The sequence below is a fragment of the Dermacentor albipictus genome, chromosome 4 (assembly GCF_038994185.2).
Source record: "Dermacentor albipictus isolate Rhodes 1998 colony chromosome 4, USDA_Dalb.pri_finalv2, whole genome shotgun sequence".
NCBI classification, from domain to species: Eukaryota; Metazoa; Arthropoda; class Arachnida; order Ixodida; family Ixodidae; genus Dermacentor; species Dermacentor albipictus.
The window spans coordinates 162,018,759-162,046,253 of record NC_091824.1 but is presented as its reverse complement, the minus strand read 5'-3'; the positions used below and the strand labels follow the sequence as shown (position 1 = coordinate 162,046,253).

Sequence of the window (27,495 nt, the reverse complement as noted above, 5' to 3'; positions counted from 1 at the left end):
TGCTGTAAACTAAGCATTTTATTGGCACGAAAGGAGCATTGCGAGGTTTCTGGAAATAGTATTTAAACAGTCCACGTCAACTCAGTATTTGCCTTTAGTGTCCCTTTAACACAACAGTGCTTTGTAAAAAGGTCCTGCCACGACTTACCAGTTTGTTGCATCATCATTCCTGGTGTGTGGCAACAAATATTCACACGTTTTGCCCTAATATGAAAGCTATACCTGTGTGAACAATTAATGTAGGTATATTTCTTTTGTTCCTGGTTGCAACTATGTGAACCACTTCTATCATGAAGAAATGCCACAGCCAATCAGTGAGTAAGTTGATAAATGAGACAATTCACTATGTGAATGCACTGAAACATATTTATTATAAAACAAGAAAACAAATCTTCAAAAAAATTTATTTCCTAAATATTATATTTCCACTTTTAGCTTTACAATGTACATACACTTTATCTAACTCCACTCTAAAAATTGCGGGCAAGTAAATGCAGAAAAAAAGAAACCACCAAGTTTGGCTGATGTGTACAAAATACAAGTTGAAGCAGACTTTAATACAGCAGCAACATAAGCATGACATAGGGAGGTAAACATGAAGTACACTAAACCTCCTTGGTTGTTGAAAATTCAGGGTGAAAAACTACACTTTACAAGGAATGCTCAAGGCATAGCCAAAAAGGAGATGCTATATATCATTACCTTGGCAACCACTTGAAAGCAAGATAATAAAAGAATACAAGAACACAAAGCAGTCAGTGATTAAAAACTGGAACATATGCTCAGCAGGGAGAAAGAGTCCATGAAAATGAAACACTACAAGTCAAAACATGCATTTTCTGAGGTGGGCTTACACAGAGATAAAATAGCAGCAGTGCTCATTAATGGCACATGCCTTAAATCCCATTTTTGGAAAATGCTTTGCAACAACTGCAACACCTGACAAAACAAGTGGGCCTTCTGTATGTGCGTGCCACGTGTTGCTAGAGAGTCTCCAGTTACTAAAATATTTTTTCTAAAGCTTCCACTACCATAATGCTTGCAGCATATTCTAGTTAAAATATTTAGTGCCACAAAAAAGCACTGCTGTCATTTTCATCTCTTGCACCGAGTCTGCCCTAGTTATATATGGAGATTTCTTGAATTTGACCACAGGAAATTAAGTCTGCTCATTGGGCAAACTGGCTACTGATATTCAATGCCCTTAAAATCTTGTGCAGTGTTTGTAAGCCATTCTAGCACATTACAGTCATTTGCCAAGGAGTGATACAAGCATGTACAACTGGCACATGATTGCATGCTACAAGATATTGCACTAATACGATCATGTGCAAAAGTACACATTAATCAATAAACACTACAGTGTTTACACTATGTCAGACGGCATGCTGTTACACATTTGGACACAACCTGACTACGACTCTTCAATGCCCAGCCGAATATGCCAAACCTAGACACAGATAATTCGTTAAGTGCACTCCTTTACATTGGGATGCCGATTACTATGTGCTTGCATTTACATTGCTTCTCAATGCAAAACTTGTGCAACATTAATTTTTTTCTTTTCACACACCAGGATACCTCGCTTGTTCTTATAGTCCTGTTATCTACTTTCAAAGACAACTGAAATCAGCCGACCTTATTGGCTCCTTTGTACAAGGTCATGGAAGGGAACCAACAGGGCTTCCAGATTTTGTCTTCTATTTGAACGCTCTTTGAAAAGGGGCATGTGATGAGGGTTTTAGCCACGTGCAGCAGCATTAATTCCAAAAGGGCAAGAATTCTGCAGACGAAGGCAAGAAATGTTGCCACTCATAAACTCTATACCACCAAAAGAAATAAAGATAAAAAATGGTCTAGAAGACTCACCTAAAGCTTCTTGAGCAGCCTCAAAAATCAATAATGCAAAGAGACAACACAATAGAGCAACAGAAATTACATGTACAAAAAAGAAATGCGAGTGAGGCCTTTTATAAGGTATGCACTTATCTGTCTGTTCTTTCTCACTCACCAACTGTTTTTTCAATTGTATGTTGCCACAATACAGTAAAAGCTCGTTAATTCAAAATTTTGGATAATTCCAAGTAGCCACCGCGGTCCATCTAACAGTGTATTGAAAGCAATATGTAATGCATCCCGCTAATTCACACTGAAATCCACGCCACCACAGATATTTTGAACTCCGCGCCATCGTGAACGGGGAGAATGCTAGTGTGCGGGGGCACATTGGCGATGATCGTCACCGTGCAGCTTTGCTCTTTCCATGTGCGGCCGTCTGTTACAGGTCGGTTCTCTGCCTTTTTCAAGACTTTCAAAGACGCGAACACGGCGCTGTGTTTTTTATCTATGTATTTTCTAATTGCGGGAGCAATTTATGGATACTCCAAGCACATCTCTGCCGTTGACATCACCGTCGCCGCGCGCCCTACGCTGTATGTACGAGTAAAAAAAGCGTGCGAGGGGAGCCGAGGGAGCCAATGCTCAATCTCGCCTGCACGAAAGGGACGAATGCGAAGAGGAAGCTCACTGTCTTCTCTCGCGGCGCGCGAGGCACCCACCGTTGCGAGGCGCAAGGGGGGGGTTCTCTCCGGCTGCAACTGCGCACGTGGCGGCTGCGTGTGGTCGCGCGGCCTTATCTTGAGAGCGATCTGCGTTGGGGGCAGAGTCTAGCCGGTCTAGCATGGTCTAGCTGCGTTGGCGGCTCGTAGCTGTGTGCGCGCTGTGTGTTCTCGGTGCTCAATTCGCGTTTCAGCGATAGATAGCATGAATATCACTTCGCTCGCTGCTGTTGCTACGTTTCCTCATGCCAGTGTTTTGACAGCGAGTGTCTGTAGTAATCGTATGGGATGTGTTCATGCTCGCTGTACACGCTGACATCAGGCTTAGTATTTTAGTTCGCAAGCAAATGTTTACAAGTTGATACAGCCAATAAAAGTACTATCCTTACTTGATATGGCTGTCTGCTAATTTGCTGTCACAATCGATGCTCCGCCTTGCAGGCAAAACTGCGTCTTTTTTTCTTTTTTCATGTCACATCTTGGAGGGTATGCTCTTTATTAACAAGGTGTTCTGCCGAGAAGCAGCACCAGGTAATGACTATAACACGGCGGCCGTGACGTTTAGCGGCGCTCGCAGCACCAAAAGCATAGCTTTTGAGATTCGTGGCTATTATTCAAAGGACAGGATCGCTGGGATGCGTGTTTGTGTGCCACCTACGTGTATAGTGGAACTCAGCAGTGTGCAGCTGGTGCACCTACGAAAGTACAACGGAGACCAATATCGCAGCAGGTTGTGATGAATTTCGAGAGTGCATTTTAGAGCGCAGCTCTTGTTCCTGCGGCGCGCTTCAGCGCATGTTGCGTATGGCCAATCACGCTTCGCCAGCCGAAATGCCGTCCCCTCTAGACTTCGATGCGCGCGCCGTCGGCTGTTTTTTTTTTTTTCGGACCATGCACAGAACGATCCCCAACCTGCGAGCCGCTTTGAACGGCTGCCTGCGACCGTCGATGAAGCAGCGCGGGCACCTTTTTTCTCTGCGCCATGCAATGTGAGTCGGCACAGTCGGCGCGACAAACGCATGGATGGAGCATGAGCCATCTCTATGTCAGGCATGTCGGGCCACGTCCAGTTACGTCGGTTTTGCCAGTGCTTCGAACTATAGACGGTGTTCTCGCTAACGTAACGTAACGTAGCGTGTGCGCGCGCTGAGGCTACGTCGGACTATATATACGCCTTAACCAAGTGATTTTTTTCTGACTTTCATTGGTTCGAATTGTGTATAATTCGAATCTTCGTAGCATGCCTGTGGAATTCGAATTAACGAGCTTTTACTGCATGTAGCATTACTGCAAAAACTGCAAGTACTAATTTCTACATGCGTGTAACTGAAGAATATGTGCACCAGTGGAGCCTCTGTCAAAAATGTCATGAAGATGGCTGAGATGCTGGTACTTAAGCCAACTATGCATTGCTATGAGCAGTTGCTGTTTCATGGAATGTGTGCTGGATGAGAAAGAGACTTGGTTAGGTACATGGAACATCAGGTGAGAGGTTTGGACACAAGGCCAATCACTTTGCCTACTTAATCTCAACGAAACACTGACAAAGATCATGCTTTAGATGGCAAAATTTATTTCCTCTTCATGTCTTATCTGCACCTATAAACCTGCAGCAGCTAGCAGATGACTAAAAGCATGCGACACTCTGCAGCTCAAGAAATTTAGAAATGTCCTTAAAATTGTCCTATTCAATTACATGAGCCTTGACACCAGCACTATCGTACCATCACCAATACCATTCTGAAACACCACCATTCAAGCCTTTTTGCGCTCAATACGTACTACAATGCCACACCTAACATTGTTGGTGAAATCCCAAGCATGTATGCCATGCATCAGCAGCTGAATGTAAAGGTGTGTGCTGAGTGTCAGGAAATTGAGCAAGAACACCACACATTTTGAGACAGCTTATCCAACTTGGCAATGCTCTCTCATCTACAAAATTTCCAAAACTGCCCTTTGACACCCTTTTTACACGGGCAGTGCAAGTGAAGTTTACTTTAGCCACAAGTAACTGGGCTTAACTTCAGTTACTGCAAACCACAGTTGGCTGCTGTTGCACTCGCAAAGCCTGCATGCATCAGCACAACCACATGAAGGCAATAGACTTCATGTGGTCGAGTCTAATGAAAAATTGAGCCCCTCAGTTCCCCTTCTTACAGTTTCCGTCATGGTTCCACTGTCGATTCTAATGAAAACATTATTTAAAGCTGCAGTAATATCCACTTTTCAAGGGTGCTGGAAATTAAATTCCACTGTACACCTCCAATATTCTATTTTGCTGATCAAGACCACAACTAAGGTGGCCAAGCACAGTACCACAAAGTTATCGTGGCTGGCTAAAACTATGGTTACCTCAGGGGGTAGTAAGAGCCATCCGTGTAACAAAGGTATCAGAACGTCCTTACAAGTCGGCAGGGGCTGTATTTTGTAACTATGTATTCTGTTCTTTTCATCCCTCACGCCCAGCAGCCAATCTCGACAAAGACAGCATGTCACTGTGTGCTTGCGCCAATGACAATCATGCCGAGTGGCTGAGAGCAGTGAGACATGGCATGCAATGACACGCACCAGCCAGAAAAAAACAAAACAAAAAAAAAACAAGAGGAATGGACTGACAAAAAAAGAGTCATTACAAAATGTGACTCCATGTCGCCGCTAATCTTGCAACACTGCAAGGAAATTTAATCAATTTCTGTTTTACCATGTCCCTTTACAGGTCTACCTCACTTCTCTTGGAAAGCCCATTATAACAGTACATTTGAATGGTCATCTCAAAGCACTTTGGCAGTGCTATGAAAGTTGTGAGCGAGCGCTTTAACCTCTTATAGACTGAACTATTTTGTTTGAAGAAAAACATTCAAATTGCAGTTAGGAGTTCTTGTATGCGAGGTTAGAACATGCCAAATTAGCCTCACACTATTTGCTACCCCAGTGTGAAATCTATAGGCTCATTAAAGAAAGCTAAAATGCACATCTAGCACAAAACATTGCCATTATATTTGCATATTTTCCCACTAAAGAACCTCTAACTTGCCAAGTGAAGCATCTTGCATCTTATAGCAGTCTGTAAAACACATTTTTTTTTGGAAATGGTAACTTCAACTTTCGTAGCTGAATGGATGCAGCGGCAGGAGTTTCTTTGATTGTTCGCCTTCAGTGGAAACATCATGTGCAAAGTGCTGTTTTCTAAAGCACAGATGGCAACATGCTCGTGTTCTTGTGGGATGACCACACATGACGTCGAAATCAAGATTTCCCTCACTTAAGAAACGCATTAGGATTTATGAGCTCAGATTCGGCATGCAGTGAAATTGTGATGACAAACTAGAAGGCGTTAAAACTGAATTATGAGAATGAGTAGGTCTAGCAGCAGTAATCTGGCATTACTGTTCCATTAGAACACCCACTTTTGCTCGCAATAAATCTTAGTTGCTCTCTTAGAAGGCCTCTGCAGCCCTGACAGGGTGCTCTGAAACGACCAGTCGGATAAACCATAAAGCAACCATTGTAATGTCCAGAGAGAGAGGAGAAAAAAAATTGAAATAGCACTCTGTACAAACAGATCAACAGGAAACAAAAGGACAAGCCAGAGACCATACAAGAGCAATAATGTGAAAAGGCTTTGGTGTCAATGTGCACATGTGTGTGTGTGTGTAGGTGGTTGGGTGCGGGGAATGTCAGAAAATATGCAGAGAAGACATAGACAGATGGGTGGCTTGTCACGTGACATGAGCTCCTCCACCCAGCAGAAGGTAAGGATCCACCTCAGGGTCTTTTTGAAGCCGGTAACGGTAAGCCACAAACACAGCCACCAACTGACAGAGGGGAAAAAGGGAACAATGATATGATAACAGCACCAGCACACATGAACAGGTCACGAAAGTTCACTCAAGAAGTTTAAGGAAAAGAAAGAAAAGTCTCACAGCAGTTTTCTTGAACAGACCATGACGTTTTGCCCAACAAATAGATGGCCTTGCACCCAATTCTATTAACCTGGGCCAACACACTATGCTTGCCGAAGCCTGTGCAACACGTTGGTTGTTTCAGTGGCTACTGTCTCCAACCACATATTAAGAGAAGGATACTTGAGAAGAAGCTTTCGCTAGGGCATAAATCCAACACTGCCTGTGCAAATACATGTAAAGCACAGAAATGCTTTCCTGAGTTAACCCTTGGGCCAATTTTAATAAAATGTGTTACACCTGAGAGAGAAATCAAAATTCTAGTGACTGTTGGAAGCAGAATTTCGATTTAGAGCCTGAAATTACATGCAGCCGCGCGTAATGCGAAGATGTGGGATCGTTCCCCACCTGTGGCAAGTTGTTTTTTCATCCACTTTCATTGCCATAATTCAGTTAGCCTATACAAGTAATTTCCCCTATGTTGTCCTTGGTATCTTTGTTTGTTTGAATAAGCACACTATATTTCCCTGCCATTTTGGCAGGTGGACCAGCCTTTGTTAAAGTTACTTTGTCAAAGGCTGGTCCACCAGCCGAAACGTCAGTGAAGTATACTGTGCTAATTCAACATACGTCCTACTCTCTTTATTTTACTACTGGGGTCAGCCTGATTCCTTACCACAACTATATATTATATAAATATGTACAGAGAGAGAGAGTGAGAGGTCAGATCACTTGCGGCTTGCCCCCCCCCCCCCCCCCCCCCCTCAAGAAATTCAGAGGGAAGGCCCTGAAGGCCCACCTCCAGACAAAGCCTTCCCTGGGGTAACCAGATTACCATCATCACACTACTAGCAAAATCTCAAAATTTCAAAAAGTCAAAATAAGAAGTTTTACTAAAAGGAATAAAAAGACATGAGGCACATGCATACACATTTGCTCCACTTCTGAAGAGACAACAGTTTCAAGGAGTCCTGAACCACCCCTCAGGCCTGGTGAAAAAAACATAAGTCTGTGAATAGCATACGCTGCTGTGAACACCTGCACCAAATTTTGCAGTCGCGCATGAAGCTCACAAGCAGAGCACAAGATGAGCTTTTCCTCAAATGCTTTATTTCGTAATATATCAGATTCCCATATGTGGCTGCTATTGGCCAACAGGTGACATCAATCAAGAAGGGTGTTTCCATCAGTGCACTTCTTCCTACCGTTACTGTGTATATTTATTGATGCAGTTGAGTAAACAAGCTGAAGTAAGCGAAAATCTGGTTTTTAATTTCGATAATAATTACGTACTTCCGGAAGACGCCGACTGTTGGCTGCTCACGCCCGGCCGCCCGCGTAGGAATGAAACTTCGGCCACCCTGCTTATCAGTGTCATAGCCATTGGGCTTCGCTAATGTTGAGTAGCTTTGACACTGAACTAGCCTCGAACCACGCGAAAGTTAAGGTCAGACCACACGCATGCTTGGTAGCGCATGCTCGCTCCTGCCCGCTCTTAGTTAGAAGCCTTCACACGATTCACTTCGTGTTGAGCTATTGACAGCGCTTCAAAATGCGCAAATTGGACATGGCTACTATCCGTCGGTGAAGCTGGTGCAGGACAAAGCTGGTCCACAACACATATCACGGTCAGACTGGCGCATATGAGCGCGAGAATGCACTCAAGCCCTGTCATACACAAAGCAAACGCTGCACATACGAACAAAAATTGCGTGTAGTGGGGGCTTCCAGATTAATTTTGACCACCTGGGGTTCTTTAACATGAACTGAATGCACGGTACACATGTTTTTGCATTTTGCACCCACTGAGATGCAGCTGCCACAGCCGGGATTTGGTCCTGTGACCTCTGGCTTCGCAGCCGAACATTAGTGCCACTACACCACCACGGCGAGATATTCCTTTTTATGTAAACTAGCAGCGAAGCATAGCACATACACAACATCTGTAGAAGAATCCATTTCATGCTAATTTGAATGCTTTGATGGAAATGACACGCTTGCCTGCTTTTCAAAAGACTATGCACAATGAGTTTTACACATTATGGACAGTTAAGTGCCATTGCCTTTAATTGCCTGTGCTATTAGCCCTTTCGTGATGTTAAACTTTTACAGCACCCAAGCACTGACAAGTAATAGTACAAAACAAAAATTTTTTTTTTGTAACCTATACATACGTTGTCAGTGAATGCTGTAGAGCAGGCAGGTATTATACAATTCCTGGTGCAAACACTTGTAAATGGCAAAAGCAGTCAGAAACATTTTAATGTCACAGCAGAAACAAAAAATTATAATTACTACAGAAAGCTAGCAGAAAGCGAACAGAAAGCTAGAGCAACACTGGCCTAAAATTCAAGCTTTCCACACACACAAATAAAAAAATAAATATATATAGGAAAAAGCTTTAAAAACAGATGGAAGAGAACAGAGTGAACAGAATAAACAATGAACATCGAAGCCCTTGTATTTGGAAACTTGCTAATTCCAAGCTGGTCAAGTCTGAGGCATTACAATATGTCCTGGAAGGGTGCACACCATAGTTTCACGCCAAGAATGCTAGAGGGAAATATGGCATATAGTGTCTGCATGCACTGGAAGTATGGCCACCTAGGCAGCATGGAAATGACGGGCAGTGCATGAATTTGCCTAAACTTCAGCCTTATGGTTTAAAAAAAAAAATTTGTAATTAGTACAGTGCTAATCTTGATGCTCATTTGTCATAAAATTTCACTGTATTAAAATTACTGATCACTTTCATTTGGCTCGTTAAAAATTTCTACCATTTCATATTTTTCATTACATCACGATCAAGAACAATCGTTCAGAATACAACAAGTAATTACTCACAGCAAGTGTTATTTCGCAAACATCACCTAGATTTAGCAACATGCTCAGCCCAACCCTCGTGTCCTAAAACGTTCCTCCACTCAACGCTCCACTTTGACTCAACAAAGTAGAAAGCAGTGCCAGCCCAAGACATAAGTGGTCACTGCACTTCACGATCATCCATGGCGATTCTTGGCACGTTTAGACTGTTCACTGGCTTGAGCTATATGGAGCGAAAAAGAGGCATAAGCCACACGCATTCGCCGCCTTGCTGTTAATAATGCGAGACTCCATAAAAGTGCCTCTGTAAACCAAAATAACGATCAAAAGAGTTAATTCTAATATCTGTTGCTAATGGCTAAGCAATCACAAAAAATAAAGTTTTATACATGCATTTACGAACAATTTCTACACATATTAAGCTGTAAGCATTTTAGCGGGCTGGCTTTGCGCTGTCTGACTACGTTGTTTTGGCACGAGCTTGGAGCATGATGCACGTGTGCCTCCTGTTTTCACATGCAAGCCTGCAAGTGCCTGGGCGGCAGTGGTCACAGAGATTAAGTGAAACTGCGACGCAGAGACATTGCAGAAGGTTTTGGTATTTTTCAACAGCGACATTAGTCCTCCGCTTTTTATGCGAAGCATATTACGAGAGCTCAACCCAGCTCCTCAGGCGCGGCGGTGTCGCCTTGAAACCACGTGACACCGTGAAGTCACGACAAAGGAGAAGTGGCTTTGGCTCAACTCTTGCAAGACGGGCTGGGTGGGAATCAAACCAGGGTCTCCGGAGTGTGGGACGGAGACGCTACCACTGAGCCACGAGTACGATGCTTCAAAGCGGTACAAAAGCGCCTCTAGTGAATGCGGTGTTGCCTTAGAAACGAGCTGTTTCTAAGGCGTGCGTCTCTTGCTCAGGCGCACATTTCGTTGCCGCGCCGAACGCTGCTTTGCTCGACGCTCACCGCGTCCAATGCGGGGCGCGTAGTCGCTGCCCTGTAGCCCATTGTCTTACACCCCTTGGCGGGTCGACGGGAACGCTGTCGCGTTCCACTCTTGAAGGCGAAGCAGTAATGCATGAGTTGTTTCTTCGTCTAGCCGAACCAAATATAGCCAAGCAACAGCAGTTCACCAGGCTAAACAGTGGTTCAACAACTAAAATAAAGGCTAGTATGCTTCGCATCCTGGGCTTAACCTTACCTAAGCCACAGCCATTTTTTTTCTGTAAAAACAAGTTGCGCTGTTTCATGTTTACTTCAGTTTCATTTCCTGTTCAGAAACCTGCTTTAACAACAGGCGTCTAGTACTACAGTCAGAGAGGATAGCATTATTGAAATTTGGCATGAAACGGGTGTCAGCAGCTCACAATTCTGATGACGCCAGACATTCCGTGCGGTGTCTAGGCCACACAGATGCAAACAGCCGGGAAACCAGGCACAATTGGTTTCTAACTATAATCGCTTGTTCCCTTTTTCCTTCAAGGCACTTGTCGACACGACAAACGCTCTGCAGGCGCTCCACCAGGGGAAAAAGAAAAAAACTTGCAGCAGCTCCCAACCAGCCACCAGAAGTGGGAGAAGGATCGCTCATGATGCCTGGCGAGCACACGAGGCAGGCTCGCTGTTTCTGGCGGTGAAGCAGGGTGAAGTTCGCCGGACAAAATTTTTCAAATTAAACCAGGTCAGCAGCGGGTGTCAAATTTATTGACACTGGGGGTCGAGTGTGCGCTGCCAGGTGAAGTTCATCACTTTTAGCCTGCTTTTTCACTCCATGCAGCCCAGCCTTAACTGCTCTAAAGAAACATGAGGCTAGCACACAACATGTATGAACCGGAGAACAAAAGCGGAAGCTTAGGTACCAATAAAACCATGTCAAACAGTGGAGGTATCAATGTATATTATCCTTGATTATCACGTGTATTATCGGACGTTGTTGACAGTAAGATTAAAAGGGCAACATTATTTTAGTACAGTGCATTCGTGTATGCAATATTGTCTACTTGTTTGGGGGGTTACATCAAAGTATAATTTGGATCGACTATACATAATGCAGAAGAAAAATACACGATTCATTCAAGATATATCTAGTCGTGATCATAGATCCCCATACTTTGCCGAGAACCGGATACTTCATATAGAAATGTTCTATAAACAGCGTTTGTTGGAATTGATTTATCTCGAAAGAAAAGCAAATCGTGAAGTGTTCTTTCATACATATGCAAATGCAGAGACACCATATCATTTCAGGAACAAAAACTTTGTAAAGATTAAAATGAGAACTAGACACAGTATGCAATTATTAAAATGGCAGATTCCGAATCTTCTGAATTGGTATCCATCGTTTTTACATACAATAGAGAGTTCTCCCTCTTTGCTTGCTTTCAGTAAACTAACTAAAATGTATTTCCTCCAACAGTTGTAATTTTGGTGAACATTTTTTTTTTGTTCTCTTTAATCCAATTGTAGTCCATTGGCCTTAATAGTTATCTGTCATGTTGATAATGAATGTGTCGACGACTAATTCTGTCATTCTTCCTTATATTGCTTTATCGTGTTTGATACTTTGTATGTGCGTTTTAATTTGTATGTGTTTGATATTTTGCAGTGTGTTTTGAAGCATGTTGCGCTCATGTTATCTGCTGCACGTGCTGTCTGGTGTCAACGGCCTAGTCAGGTGGCCTTTAGTGCCGCCTTTTGCCTTGGCACCAAGACAAACCGTTCTTGAGCGTTGTTTTGTCAATAAACAAATAAACAAACAAAAACAAACAATGTCTGAACAAATGCAATGCCACATTTCTTAGTACAGCACTCTGTGGGCGTACACATCGGTGGCTCAGAGGCGGGAGGGGTGTGGCACACAGGGAGTCGCAGCCCAAAGCTTGCGTACCTTGTGGTGCCAGAGAGAGCCCCCTTGCAACAGAGCCATTTCAAGAAGCCACCGGATAGTGGGGTTAGTGGTTACAGAAAGGCGCTAGGGTTAGCACGAGGATCCTTCTGGTTGCGGTACCGCACTGTCAACCACACCCCGATGAACTGCAGGAAGGCCAGGCAGGAAAGGGCAAGAGCAAGGAACAGAGAAGGGTTAGTTTAGGCAGGTATGGTTAGGCAGCACAGTGTGATGTACCATCGTGGACAAATGTAACATGAACACATTAAGGCTAACTAGACTGAATTCTCTTGTCTTCTATTCCATAGATAATTCATTACCTTTAGAAATAAAATCACCACACTACGTTCATGCATTCTCCATGTGCACCAAGAAATATTTCATTAAGGAATTAACAGACTCATCTTAATTTCTTAACTATCAATATGTATGTTATTTTGCTGTATACCTTTGTTCTTGTATAATTAATATTATTGATAATGAAACGAGTTAGGTCTCTCCTGTCGGGTTGATTATCCTCATTATTATTTGTTGTTATTCAGCTTGTTCCCAAGCTTTCGGTAATTTTTCATGTTTTTTTTTTTTAATACTTCGTATTAGCATTAACCTATGTATCCAATTTCCTGTTATAGATAATCAACTTACCTATGTTCACATGACCGTACTTCCTTGCTGTTTTTGTATAACAACCCTATTTATGTAATCATAGGAGGTCCCCCTGGCAGTTTTTTCAAAACTCTGGGACCACCTGTTGTAATACTATTACCATGTAACTCCAACTCTTTTACCATTTCGTGTAAAGCCAGCAATATACTAGCGTTCACACTCAGTTTGGAGTTTATGCTATTCTTGGTGACCAGATAACCGGCAGTGCGAGGTTATATGCTCAAGTCATTCCTTGTAACAAGTGTTCAACTTAATAATTTCCCATTTGCATTGAATTGATCCACGATAGTACACCCCTGGCCTATTGAAAAGAACTGTGTGCACCACAACCTCCATGCACAAAAAACCTATAAACTATCTAGCATAACTACTAGGTGATAAGGGCAAGTCGAAACAGTGAGTTCATGGCAAGTCATTTGAGAAATAATAGGAGCCGCAGAGAGAGCACAGCTGATTAACTTGTGCAGATGAATGGCATAGGCACCACCTTGCAGACAAGCAGCTCGCAATATCTGTCACCGTTAAGAGGGGATATCAGGTGATATTGTGTTTCAACATGTGCCGCAGGAAATTTTGTTGAGTTCTTGGCTTTATCTTAACATTCCATGAATTCACGTATATGTAAATGTGTCACACTAGTTGAATTACAACACTGTGTCTATGCTTCTTCATTCCGGTAGTCGGTGTCATTTCTGTGCACATTGCCAGTCATGGATATGGAGCTTGTGGAGTATTCGTTTCTGTTAAGAAGGTAACAACTAACTGTGTCTGCACCATGGAAAGTGCATATAAGTCAATATACTTCCTAGGCAGTAGATACTCACCAATACAAATGTCTCAATGTTGCCAAAAGATAGATGTGTAAACTCAGTATGATAACGAGGGACAATTATATTTTTTAATAATCCAAAAATTCAGATCTACTGATTCAGATCTACTGCACTCATATCAAAGATTCAATGCACTGCCAAGCACTACAACCTGCTTTGACTCAAAAAAGGGCGTGCCAACTTTTTGTAAGTAGCTGGGATCCCCCATGCATGCAGTATTTTAAGCTACAACTCCGAATAGTATTCAAACCAGATTTACAAAGCCACCATTTTGGCATGGCACAGATACCGCGGCCGCCAGGGGGTGCCGCCACGAGTCCACTGGCTAAGCGCACTGCGGCTCGCTGAGGACAAACGCATTTGGCTTATGTTTAGCGCGTCGTAGGCACCAAAGCTGGAAGTTGTAGTATCTACGTTAAAATCCAAAATGAAATTTGAGCTGCGCACCACGATGACATTTAGGAGGCGGAGCATTGTGGGCATGCCCCACTGCACTATAGCCTTTGCAGTGCAACGAATTGAAGAGGAACAGGAGCACAGCAGAGGCCGTGTTTCATTGCCAATAACTCCGCTTCTGCTGAACGCATTGAAGTACTTTATGTGGCAAAGTATTTCTGAGAGAGTTTATTTTCACTTCAAATGCCTTTCTTCATGTTGAAAAAAGTGGTTCAGGGACCCTTTAAAAATTAAATTCTGGGCTTTTACAAGTCATAACCACAATCTGTTTACAAGGCATGCAGTAGCAGGAGAGTATGAATTAACTTTAACCACCTTCAACATGCACCTAAATCTAAGTGCAGAAGCATTTTTACATTTTGCCCCCACTGAAGTGTGGCTGATGCAGCCAAGATCGAACCAGCGACCTGAATCTCCGCAGCACAATGCCATAGCCACTAGGCTACCACAGCAGATTGCATGTAAAATAGTGCTCACTGGTCTGTTTAGCTATAAGGTAAATGTTCATTGTGTTGAGCTTATGTACATCACTTTCTTGCTTATAGACTGTCTGTTCTTTTAAAAAGTGGTTCATATGAGTTCATTTTGACCACCTTTGTCGTGCACCTAAATCTAGGTGCTCAACCATTTTTGCACATCATCCTCATTGAGATGTGGCTGCTGTGGTCATGAACAAATCAGCAACCTCAAGCTCAGCAGCACTACACCATAGTCACTTGGCTACCATAGCAGGTTGCATGTACAATAGTGCTTACTGGTCTGTTCAGCTATAAGGTAAACATGCATTGTATTGAGCTCATATACATCACTGTCTTGCATATGGACTATCTGTTCTTTGTAAACATGGTGCTTTGGACATCTTGCAGTAGAAATCGCTTTATTCTAACCATGTTTGCCTTCACTGTCCTTTTGAAGCTTGGTATCAGAAATTACTCAGAAATTAGTGATAATGTTACAACTTTGTATTTTGGTGGCCCTTTCTTTCATAATGTTAGCTTGCCCTTTGTCATCACAGTCTTGTTACATGTGATTGTCTGTCTCCCACATAAAGTTCAAAATAGTATGGAAACATGGTCTTTTCAGTCCAGTTGAGCAAGTAAATTATCGTTCATGTTCATCAGATAGCGATCTGATGAACATGCAGACATTGCTTGCATGACGAAATGCAAATTTCAACTATCCAACAGGGTTTCATTAAGTAACTTTCAACTGATTGCTTTTGAGCACACGCTGTACTGCAGAATTAGAGCACAGCAGTAATGAAATCATCAATTTACAAGAAGCCCCCACGTAAACACCACATACATGATCTCATTCTGGAAAATCTGCAACGAAATACAGTGAGCTCCCATCCGGTTTTGTCCCACAGTAAGTGAGAGGGGCATTTTCAAAAAATAATTATTTGGAAGACTAATGCATTTTGTGGCAGATTTGGAGATGTTTCAAAACAGGTGCTAATCTTGGGATTTTATATACCTGCGCATGATTTCGCTACTATGCTGGCAACATACATTCTACAATGCATCAAATCAATTAAAGAAAGTGTAATTTGTAGGGGTGTGCAAGTACCGAATAGTAGACTTCGAATCGAATATTGAATTGAATTGATAAAAAAAAGACAAACATCAAATCAAATATTGAATATTAGAAAAATGTCCACGAAATTTATTGCTTACAAATTTTGGCCAACAAAACATGGTGCTGCACATGATTGGGAGTCTCCTGGCATTGCATAACAAGAATGTAGCAAGCTATAAGCTATAAGTAACATTTGTACATAGAAATCAACATATGCAGTATGGTCTACTTTCATTAAAGCAAACATCCCATTAGTATGTCAGCACTGATTACAGCTCAGTTTGAGTATGTGAAGGTCTGGAAAATACTTTTTGACCAATAGAATTTCTGTTGAATAAACAAGAGCTTTTTTCCCTCTGATACCAATGAGGTTCTCAGTTTAACGAGTTCACAGTTTTATGGCAATCTTTCATTTATTGCATAGAAAGCTTTACTTTCCAGTTTTTATCCAAAACATAGATCGGCCATCCACACTATACGGCAGGCAGGTTATCGTAAGGCCAATCTGCGCGGCAAACGAAAGGACCCTGCATCACGTGACTCCGTGGGTGCCGACTATGGGTGGGCTCCGAAGCCCGAGCCCCCTTCGGAGATTTTTGGTGGAGGCAGAGCCCTCCTCAGCAATGCCATAGCCTACCAACCCCCCTCCTAAAGTGTCATTACCATGGCTCCGTTAACCAGATCATTTTGAGATCTATCTTGTGTTGCCTCTACTCTTCCTGTTAAATTTTATTGTGGCTAAAAGTTCACTGCATCAGTGTTGGCGCGGACATGCAGGCCTTTTAATTCATAGTTTTGCTTTATTTCTGCAAATCCTGACAATAGGAGAAAAGCGCAATAGAAGCACCAGCAGCAATACCTCAACCATATTTATTCACTTCATTTTTTTAAATTTTCAGTTTGAGCACCATGCACAGACACAATATATTTAAATATTGCCACAGGGCACAAATAGTCAAGCAAAGGTGTATTTACAAATATTTACAAATTGCAGCAATGCTGGATACACAAGACAGCTGCCTGGAACAGCCGCAGGTTCGCTTCGCCAAATCATCGTCTTCGTTCATAGTCACACCATGCCCCGCTGCTTCATAACAAGATGCCCCAGTCGGAAAGCCGCCGTCTCAGCACTGGTGCTTATGCAAGGGGCAAACTTGCGATGACATAAGGCTTCAGCTTAGACACCTGAACGATATCAGTGGGCACAGAGGCAGAGGATGAATAGTCCAGAAGGAATACTTTGTAGATCACATCGCCAAGCTGGCGTAGGATCTTGTAAGGCCCTGAGTAGCACAGGAGCTTTTCGGACAATCCGATGCAGCGGCACGGTGTCCATAGAAGAACTAAAGATCCAGACAAGAAATGAACCTCCCTGTGGTTGCTGTCATACATCGTCTTCTGTGCAACCTGTGAGGCAGTGAGCCGTGAGTGGGCAATCTAGTGAGCTTTGTAAGCCCGGGCAAAGATGTCGCGGGCATACTCGGTTGGAATGTTGGTCGGGGGTGGTAGGAGTGTGTTGAAGGGCACAGTTGGGTGGTGGCTGAACAGCAGATAAAATGGAGAAAAACAATCAGTCTCATGACGAGACAAGTTATATGCAAATGTTATGTATGGTAATATGTCGTCTTAGTCGCTGTGGTCTGGAGAAACGTGCATGGTTGAGCTCCTTGGTTAGCCCATTGGTCTGCGGGTGATATGCGGTGGATAGTTTGTGCACAGCAGAAGAATGACGATCTCCGACAATGCGGAACAAGAAGGTTCGGCCACGATCAGTGAGCAGCTGCCTCGGTGTGCCGTTATGTAGAATGATGTCGTACAGAAGCAAATCCGCAACGTTTATGGCACAACTTGTCGGCAATGCTCATGTGATAGCGTAACGCGTCGAATAGTCTGTTGCAACAGCAATCCACTTGTTGCCAGTTTTAGACGCTGGAAAACGGCCTAGGAGATCGACGCTGATGCGAAAGAATGGTTCGGCAGGGACATCGACATCGTCTAGAGGATAATAGAGCAGGTCGTTTATAGCGCTGACGTTTATGGTGTTGACCGGGTGACGAGATAGAGTTGGCGTCCTTGTGTAAATTACCAGACTTATATAGGACAATAAAACCGCATTCTTGTAGCCACAGCACTCACCAACCCAGTCATCCCGTCAGGTTTTTCAACAATGAGAGCCAGCACAGGGAATGGTGCTCAGTGATCACGAAAAATGGGCGCCTAACTAAGTAAGGGCAGAGCTTGGCCTACTGCCCAAACCAACGCCAGGCACTTGCGTTCCGAGCTACAAAGTTCCATTCTGTGGGTGAGAGAAGGCAGCTAGCATATGTAATAACGCGAAGGTTGCCAGGTTGCTCGAAGGTTGCCAGAGCATTACAAAGGCCAAACGGTCTTACCCTGAATTGATAAAGGCTGTCCGGTGTTACGAAAGCTGTCTTTTCGTGATTCATGTCATCTACAGAGATTTGCCAATACCCAGAACGAAGGTCTATGGGCGAGAAGTACATGGCTCCATGCAGGCAGTCCAAGCGTCGCCAATATGTGGCAGTGGGTAGACGCCTTTGCGCGTGATCTTATTCAGATATCGGTAATCGACCCAAAAGTGCGACATTCCTTTCAAGCATTACATGAGCACTCGGACAGGCCACACAGACGCCGTCAGGAACAGGTGGAAATGAAGTCACAGTAACGTACTTGGTAGCTTGTGGTGGCAGGCACATATCATTGAGAGTACATTAGCGCGGTTGTGTCTCTTGTAGAATGTTGCAGCTATGGGGCAGTTGAAGTTGAACAACACCAGATGTGCAGTCAAAGAGGACGGAATGAGATGATAAGGAGTCCAATCCTAGGATAATTTCGTGAGGGCAGTGTTCCAGAACTGCCAACAAAACAGTGGTAAGGTGCCCTGAGATGCTGACGTGAGCAGTGCACATTCCGAGCATGGCAAACGTTCCTTCATCGGAGACGCAGAGGGTTCGTGATGCTGCAGGAGTGAGCACTTTGTTCAAGCGGCAGCGCAATTGGGCATTCATCACAGATAATTGTGCACCAGTGTCAATCAATGCTGGAATGTTTACACTGTCGACTACTATAATGTCAACCAAGTTTTGTCTGGTCGGTAAAGTGAGCAGAGGATTTTTGGGTCAAGTCATCAGTGCAGCATCGCCCACGGGAACTGCAGTAGTTTTCTGGGGAAGAGTATTGGAGGTTCACAGGGGACGGCGAGGGACGAGCCTAACACGATAGAAACGATGGCCGACGAGCTGGTGGCGAACAGGACTGGTGACGCCTGAAAGGCGGTAAGGCACTGCACCACGTAGCAGTAGCATCAGCGTTGGCTGGTTGCTGGTCAAATGGAGGCTGGAGACGGCATGGGCTCTGTCCGGAATGGTAGTAACCATTCAGTCACGGAAGTGAAGAAGTGATACGATTGCGGCAATGGCGGATAATGTGACCGATTCGATGGCAAATCGGTCGATCATCTACAGTTCGCCATTTCGCAGGGTTTTAATACGCTGGAGGGTACCACTGGCTAGGCGAAGGATAAGGTCCAACAGCGAGTCGTGGAGTTGCACTGCAGCTAATGGAATGAACTCCGAGATTTTGAAGTTCCTCACGGACTGTTGCTTGAACAAGTGGTACCGTGGGCAAACTGTTGGAATCACTGACACGTGAACAAAGCGTGGCAGGTGACATTGCTTCAATTTCGCGATGAACAATTTGTGTCATGTTTTCTGAAGTGGATGGTCACTGCGTTCTGCTGTCCTTGCATGAGGAAGTTGCAGCTGTGCTCGGCTAGCGGGCGAATGACATTGGCAACATTGTAATCTTTGCTTTCTCTTTGCTTGCTCAAAGCGTTGGCACTCCTTGGTAATATCACCAACTGTTGCACAATTCTTACACATCAGTAGATTGAAAGCATTGTCAGCAATGCCCTTCAGAAGATGTCCGACCATGTCTTGACTTGCACATGTCACTGTTAGCCTTGTAACACAGAATGAGCACATCCTGGATATACGTGGCATGTTATTCCGTGGACGTTTGCGCACAAGTTGCTAGGTCTTTTTTAGCGGCATTCTTCCAGCCGAATGGACAGCAAAAAGAGTCCTTCAGCTTCTGCTTACACGTTTCCCAGTCCTTAACCTCATCTTCGTGGTTGTCAAACCACACCCTCGCCATGTCTTCCAAGCAGAACATGAAGCTCGCCAACATTACGGTTGCATCCCACATGTTGTGGGTACTCGCATGCTCATACATAGCAATCCAATCTTCCACGTCGACATTATCGGTGACATAGAACGTTCCTGGATCTTTTGGATATGGCAGAACAATAGCTGAGGTTTTCGCCGCTGGCGCAAGTCCCACCTCCTCTGTCATGATGTTAATATCGAGGTAAACCGCTGTGGAACATTGTGGTCTCTTGGAATACCCCGCACTTCCACCAAAATGCCACGGACAGCCACTCAAACACCAATATTTGAGTATAGCTTAGTTTACTGCACCGCACACAAACGCCACTATAATCTAAAGATCGAAGTCAATCCAAAGCCTGTCCTTCCCATCATTCTCCTGTAGGTTGAGGCAACGCTCGTGAGAGCCCCCGTAGACACTAGCGCCACATTTCCCTCTAGGGTGTTTATTTAGAAAGTCTATGGCGCTAGGTTTCCAGGCATTTTCAGGTAATGTTGGCTTCTTTTTTAATGGTACTTTTTTTTTTTACAATTCGTGCTTCACATGTTGCAAACATGCAGCTTATATATGTCTCTTTAGAATTAAAACAAATTACAATCATCATTCACAAACGAGGTGTCTCACATTTCTTTCTCCATGGGTGCTATCCTGGACATTGACAAATTCCACCATATTAAATTTTATATAGCACCATTTTCAACCAGCCAGAGGACTAGAGGGCTGCTACGGCCTCTCCAATTAGGTCAAAATGCTGCCATGACTAAACTTGACAATATGGCGGAATTTTTTTATGTCTAGAATTGCGCCCCCAATTCTGCCATAGTGTCGATTTGGCCATCTTGTGAGCTCAGATTGGCCTAGAGCGGAGTCAGAGGGGCCATCACATAATTTTACAAGATAGTGGAATTTGACATCTAGAATAGCGTACCATGTCTCCATGCCTCCTCTTAACTGTAGCTCTAGCAGTTTTGCCAGTTCGTGGCAGTTTCCCTCTTGGACATTTTCGCAGACGCACTTTAAGGGATTTTGTCTCATAAAATGGCTCCGGTAAAACGCAGCAGAAGTTCAGTTAGCTAATTTCATTTTGTCAGTACTGGTGCTGCCATGGTCCAACACAGATGTTGATCATGTTTTCAGCCATCCAAACGTGATAGAATCCAAGTTCAACAAAGAATGTCCATTGAGATGACAAATGCCATCCTTACTGTACGGAATGGCCTTGAAAGAAATGATAAATGCTGTTTCAGTTACGTGCTGCCCCAGTGTGTTGTTCACAAGGTTGGCACGATGGCAGTCTATAGGGTCAGCAATGGCACTGACCCTAGACCCAGCCAAAGCAGCAAACAAACGCAGAGAACACACAACCTACCAAGATGAAACAGAGATCATTTTTCTGTAATTTTAATCACTACCCGGTAGTTCAATCTGGTTGTCAGCCAGTGATTGTAGTTCATGGAAGCATATTTTTTTTAGTTCAGTTTTGCAATACGTTTCCTCCCTTTACAGTTGCACAACAAAGCCCTTATTAATATTGATAGCTTATATCTTTTATCCCACTACAGATGAGAAAGAAAGCAAAAAGAACAAATTTTTTTTGCCATGCAACTTGTTTCTACTATGTTTTATGAAGGTACAATAAAATATATGTTGAACATGATTCTGATTGTCTGCATTTAGCGGACTTAACGGACTTTAAGTGCTCGTATTGTAGGTTTTAGAGTTCTTTGGGGTCTTGACCAGTGCTTTTTTTTATTTATAGTTGGCAAGACCATTTGCGACACACGGAATGGTGTTCTCTCGTTACCGACATCAGTCGTAGATGCCCATTGGTCGTTGTTTGTTTTCCTTTCTTCTTAGCTTCGAGCAATCCGTCACGATTAGAGTTGGGTTTATATGAGAGCTGCGAAAGTGCCATGACCTGGTTGCGTACAATAAGATGGCAAGTTGGGCCCATTGGTTGACGTTCATACTTGAGTTTGAATTGAAGCGCACCGAAGACACAGGCACAGAAAGGAAGTAGACAGGATAGCTCCTGACTCTCAACTGGTTTTTTATTGGACAGAAGAACATTTATAAAGAAGATCGCCTTTTTCGCGCATGTGCAGCGAAGCAATATGCAACAATGCAATATGTGATATTGGCACGGACGGCCGATGAACAAGGTAGGGGTGCGGGGGTCGCGCGAACTTGCTACGGCCCTGCAGATTTTAGAATCTCTGACAGGTGGCAAATGACAACAAACCTGACAATGAAATGAAGCAGACAGCGCCTGCTCTTTACTGGTGGTGCCAGCTATGCAAGTCACATGATGCACACTCCTTCTGTCTATCTCACAGATTGGCCTTACGGTAACCCACCTGCCATGAAGTTGGCAAGTGGGTTTTGGAGAAAAATGGAAAAGCAAGACTCCCTATGCAATAAATAAAAGACTGCCGCAAAACATGGGTCCACTGTTAAATTGAAAACCTCATTGGTATTCACTACTACAGAACATCTCTAATTCAATACTTTCTGAGGAAAACAAAGCACTCGAGTCTACTTAAGAGGAATTCCATTGATAAAAAAATATATTTTCCAGACCTTCATGTACTAGAACCGAGCTGTAATCAGTGCTGGCAAACTAAACTGGTATCCCTTTTAATTAAAGCAGACCGTACTGTATATCTTGATTTCTATGTACCTACCTTTGCTACTGATAGCTTACTACATTCTTGTTATGCAATGCTAGGATACTCCCGAGCATGTCCAGCACTATATCTACTGGCAACAAAATTTGTAAGCATAAAATTTTGAGAAAAATCTCCTGATATTCAATATTCTATGTGATATTCAGGTTCTTTTCCCTGATTTGATTTGAAATCTACTATGCGACATTCGCACACCCCTATTAAATAGCGACGTAGTCCCAGGTGACTTCTTTGGTTGCTGTTATGAATTTTTGTTGCTTAGAATTGTCAAGCAGCATCAAATGGCACCAATTCTATTGTTGATGTTTGTGCCGACGGGGCCAGCGGTGAAACGAGGGAAGTGTCAGTCAAACACAGTACTAAAGAAACCCACAATCATTCGGCTATCAGAGTGCGGTTGGATTTTGTTGTCAAAGATGGAAATTTAGTGAATGCATTCGCTGTACTTTCAGCTATCTGTAGCAAGGGTCGCAAGACTATGAGCATGCAGCAAAACGTTAACAAGCATTTTTCAGTCACTTGTAAGAGAACTTTTCAATAGGCATCAAAACTGCTTATGTGGCATGGGTATCAGAGGAATCTAGCAGTGTTACCTAAAATCACTGCATGCAGGTTTGCCAGCAAAGCACATGCATTGTGCAACAATGTGTGGCTCACCTCCGTGAAGCTGAAGAACATTCCTATGCCCCCTGTGATCTTGAGCCCATTGCGAATAGCCTGATGCAGAGCAGACCAGCATCCTTCGCATTCACATGTGCCATTAGGTGGAATCTATAGACGATCACAAAAAGAGCCAAGTTGAGAGCACATCTGCCATCAAGCTTAATTTTAGGACATCAGGCAGTCACAATTACCTGAAATATGCTAATGTTCATGGAAATGAGAAGCTTTTCAACTAACTGTTACTTCACTCAGAACTGACCTTATAGAGTAAAAATTTCAGTGTCTGGTCTGAACAATGAAACCAAAGATCTGTTCTGTTCTCCATTACAGCAGTAACATTATAGTACAGGCACCAAACATGGCTGCTAGTTCATAAGGCCAGGATGTGCTCACTTATGTAATTCCCTTTTCAGCTCCCCAATCCTTGCCAAAAACAAAAACTGCAATGCTGCTCCCATTAGCATTAGCAGAAGAGTGACACCTTCAATAAATGTCTATGAGATTAATTGATGCCATTAATTTTTTTAAAGCTTTTCGAACTTGTGCAACTGGAAAAAAGAAAAGGGGGTGCAAAATGGAATGCTAGTTTGCTGATATGTTTGCCTATTATGAAAAATCTCTTCAGCGAACAATAATTGTGTGTATCCAGTTTCGTTGAGACCATCACAGGCAAAAGTTTGTTTTCTTTAAACTGCGGCACTAATTCACACGAGTTTATAAGAGACGATGGCAGAAGCGAACTCACCTCCTGTGGTGGGCAGCACGTCGGCACATGCTCACACTGTAGCTCTGCTGTGGGGTCCGAGGCATTGCGTTCAAAGCCACAGCATCGGAACAAGCGCTCTGCTTGGGCCCTGACGGCAGGTGAGGCCTTCTTCCAGCCCTGGCTGGCCAACTCCCGTTCCTGGTCCTCTGTCATGGCCAGACAGGCACAAGCAACACTGAACTGTACCACGAAGAGCAGGAACAGGATCACCATGTACTGGCACGGAGTATTAAGGAACACAGACGAGTACTTGCAGGAAACAGTTGGATTTCTATTTGCATGACCCAGAAATGCGGGGCAGCAGGCGCACAAGACACCTAGTGCCCTCTTTTGGTGGGCATCCACTTGGCACTAAATAACTAAATGAGCACCGTAGTTAAAAAATCAAATCTCTCAAAAAGTGCAGTTATCAATTAGAATTTGACTGGTATTTAAAAATGTCCCATTAGGGGACATCTTCAAAAGGTTTGAGCGCTGTTGTAATAACTGTTGGTTACTAATCAGTTTGATTACTTCAGAGAACTCATCGAAATAGACTGCAGAGGAACCTAGAACATTATTACAACAGTACTGTAAGTTTTTCCCCAAATGGGACTTTATGAAATATCAATCAAAGTGATAACTGTGCCCTTTCAAGAGATTTGATTTTTTTAACTGTCATGCCCACTCAGTTTGGAGCGCCAAGTAGACACCCACCGAGAGAGAGCACTAGGCATTAGTGTACCTCATATCCTGTATCCCTGGGCATGGGTTTATTTTTATCAACACATATGAATTAGAAGACTGCTGGTAAGTGAAGGTGAACCGCCCTAGCCTTCACACTCCGTAGACATGATGAGTGGACAGAGCATGTTTCTCAGCTGTGTTTCGCATAAATCAGCAACTTGCTGGCCCCTGTTTACACCAGGCATATTCACTGCAGCAGTGCAGGAACAGCAGTTTCTTAGCGTGCTGCTTGAGACCTGCTTGTGAAGTGGCTGTGCACTGAAGACAGTGGAAAATAAAGAAGAAAAAAATTGTCTTCTATCTTGTTCACGAAGCTAGAGCTAGCAAAGATTATGTTAGCGTTTGAAATGCAAACTGAAGCTAAACAAGCTGTCTATGGTGTTGCCCAGTATATTGTCTTCACTCTTTTGTTAACATTTATCTGCTCCTGTTTTGTTCAAAAGTGATTGTGATCATCCATGTTTATATTGTTCTGTATTTAGTTGTCATGTGTGCTGTTCCAACAGTCCCCTTGTTGTCAATGTGAAATATATAAAAAATTCATGTAAATGTGCATCAACTAGTACCTTTCAGTTTATACAAAACTAGCCTAGCTATTTCAAAGGTGTACAATGACCAAAATCATTAAGTTGAAATGCCTGTTGTTCTTATCTAAATGTATGCACCTACTTGGCGATGTTCTGCAATCTCCGCTGATAAATCCTGATGCCAATCACTGCAAGGCAAGATTCACCATTGCACAAAATTTCAAGCAACCCAAGAAAGTGCCTGATTTACAGCTAAACTTATGTTATGCTGAAGCCTTGAACAATGCCATCACAAATTTTTGAAAAGGCTGTAGAAATGCCATTAAAACGGGATGGGTCTTGTGAACAGCTACGTAAAAGGATACAAAGAAGAGCAGCACTTGGTGGTGCTTGACTGCTCCGATGAGACCAACAAGGGAGAGGAGCAGCAGGAACACGCCACAGGCAATCACCGCACCAAATATGGTGATGTTTGTCACGATGCTCGACACACGACCATATGCGGCCACACCAATGAGAATGAAGGAGACAATCTGCAAAAGTAGAAGAAGTCTTCATTAAGCAATATTCTGCTGCGCATAGGATAACACTAGTTTGGGAGAATTTCTGAGCTTTTCCTCAACGTTTGCCAGCCACCTCTCAGTACCAAATGACACTGACCAGGCAAACAAAAATAAACACGTTTTACATTAGGTTCTGCCTTAACTTTTGCTTATCACTTGTCATTCCACACAAGTATAGAGCAAGGTACGGTTTGATTTTGGCTCGCATTTGAATTGTTGCTAGGCAGCAATAATTTTTCACACTTGTTCAGCACTGTTATGCAAGAAAAGTGCCAATTTCTTCCTTATCCCACCACATCCTTTAACTTGAAGAATATCATAATACATGCAACTGGGAAGCTTTCTTTTTTTTTTATGGACATTCAGAATCTATATATTTCCACCAGGACATTGTTGTAATGCATGCTCACAAAGTAATATTACATAATTAAGCTTACAATTAAAAAAAGAGATAGTAGAGAGAAGCAACACAAGGGACAGAGTGTACTATATACCAATCAATGTATAAAGTTCGAAAAGATATTTGAACTGACATCCTGCAGTAACCAGAAATAAATTTCTTTTGTTTGTTTGGCTTCTGTGTGCTAACAGCTCTCATCGTTCAGCGACAAATTCTTTTGCCCCTACTTTCAGAATTTTTTTCTTTCTCTTAGACATTCAAACAGTGCTGATTCAATAATAATTCAATTAGAGTAAGAACTCTGTTCCATAAGCCCAGCCGGTGTCACCTTCGTACACTGTGGTCGTCAAAGCTAATTAAACTTTTCAATATATTCTAACACACCTGTTCCCTGTCATAGAAACAAACATTAAACACAATGCGAGCCAGCTGTGTCCCGCTGTTTTGTTGTCACTTCCGATTACTGCCGGAGAAAAAAATACATCAGTGCGGCTTGAGAACACCGGAGCGCCAGGTGTCCTCGCTTGAGTGATGTCATTGGTACATTGTTCACTACAAGAAATTATTAACAGTATCGCTGATCGGAAGTGAGAGATAACCTGGGTCTTATGTATCACATTCACTTCTCAACATACAACGTAATCACCTACAGTAACATACGCTTACAGTAATTTCTGACAGCTAATAGTTTCAGCAGAGAGAAACTCGATGACGAAAATGGAAGGAGGGGAAGTGGTTGGGGGATTTTCTCAAGAGGCAAAGAGCGTCCACAAAAAGAAGGATAGGGACCCCCGCAACGCCGCAAACCCATAAACGTCAAAACAACTGATAGCGCCTTGGAGGCGCCGCTATTTTGCTTCGTATTTTCGTCAATGCAGAAAGCTACATGAATGAATGAATACGTTTAAGCCACCATCTAACAAACGTCACTACCATTTATAACTACACATGTAAGCCAATTGCAAGAGCCCAGCTGACCAACTGGACGCATTGCGACCATTCAAGCAGCTCGCAAATGGAAGCCGCACCTCGTCACTGGAGTTCGTAACATGTGTGACGAGTCACGGATGGAGAAGTCTCTACTTACAATATACATAATGTTGAGCGCTGTAAGAGCATTCTTGGAACATGTGAATCCCCCACACATGGTTGAAGTTTGTATATGTACAAAATATAAATGCTGGTAGTTCAAATGACTAGAATCATGCCCGAGTGGTAACAGCCGAAAACACAAATTACAAAATCTACAGGATCTCAGCATCCACCTTCTAAGTAT

At 43.2% G+C, this 27,495-nt stretch overlaps 1 protein-coding gene across 2 annotated transcripts; it reads right to left on the bottom strand.

The window, feature by feature from the left end:
* Positions 1–348: 348 nt before the first annotated feature.
* Tsp97E (Tetraspanin 97E) lies at positions 349–27,495 on the bottom strand. 2 transcript variants are annotated; one of them, XR_010563762.2, is made up of 6 exons: positions 27,307–27,495; positions 25,622–25,789; positions 23,983–24,219; positions 23,232–23,345; positions 12,170–12,315; positions 349–6,376 (listed from the first exon to the last, which is right to left on the bottom strand). XR_010563762.2 is itself a non-coding variant. In XM_065429396.2 (5 exons), exons 1-5 carry the CDS (start codon positions 27,478–27,480, stop codon positions 6,281–6,283), a joined length of 789 nt encoding a protein of 262 aa, XP_065285468.1. In that variant the 5' UTR covers positions 27,481–27,495; the 3' UTR covers positions 349–6,280. The 2 variants fall into 2 exon arrangements, 1 of the variants encoding a protein (XP_065285468.1); XM_065429396.2 differs by lacking the exon at positions 12,170–12,315.

Excerpts from the sequence above, each read along its gene's own strand:
- Tsp97E (XM_065429396.2), bottom strand. The coding sequence starts at position 27,480 with ATGCTGAGATCCTGTAGATTTTGTAATTTGTGTTTTCGGCTGTTACCA. Across the intron at positions 25,790-27,306 it reads CGCTCAACATTATGTATATT|ATTGTCTCCTTCATTCTCAT; the intron begins GTAAGTAGAGAC and ends CTACTTTTGCAG. Across the intron at positions 24,220-25,621 it reads ACCAAGTGCTGCTCTTCTTT|TACATGGTGATCCTGTTCCT; the intron begins GTATCCTTTTAC and ends ACTCCGTGCCAG.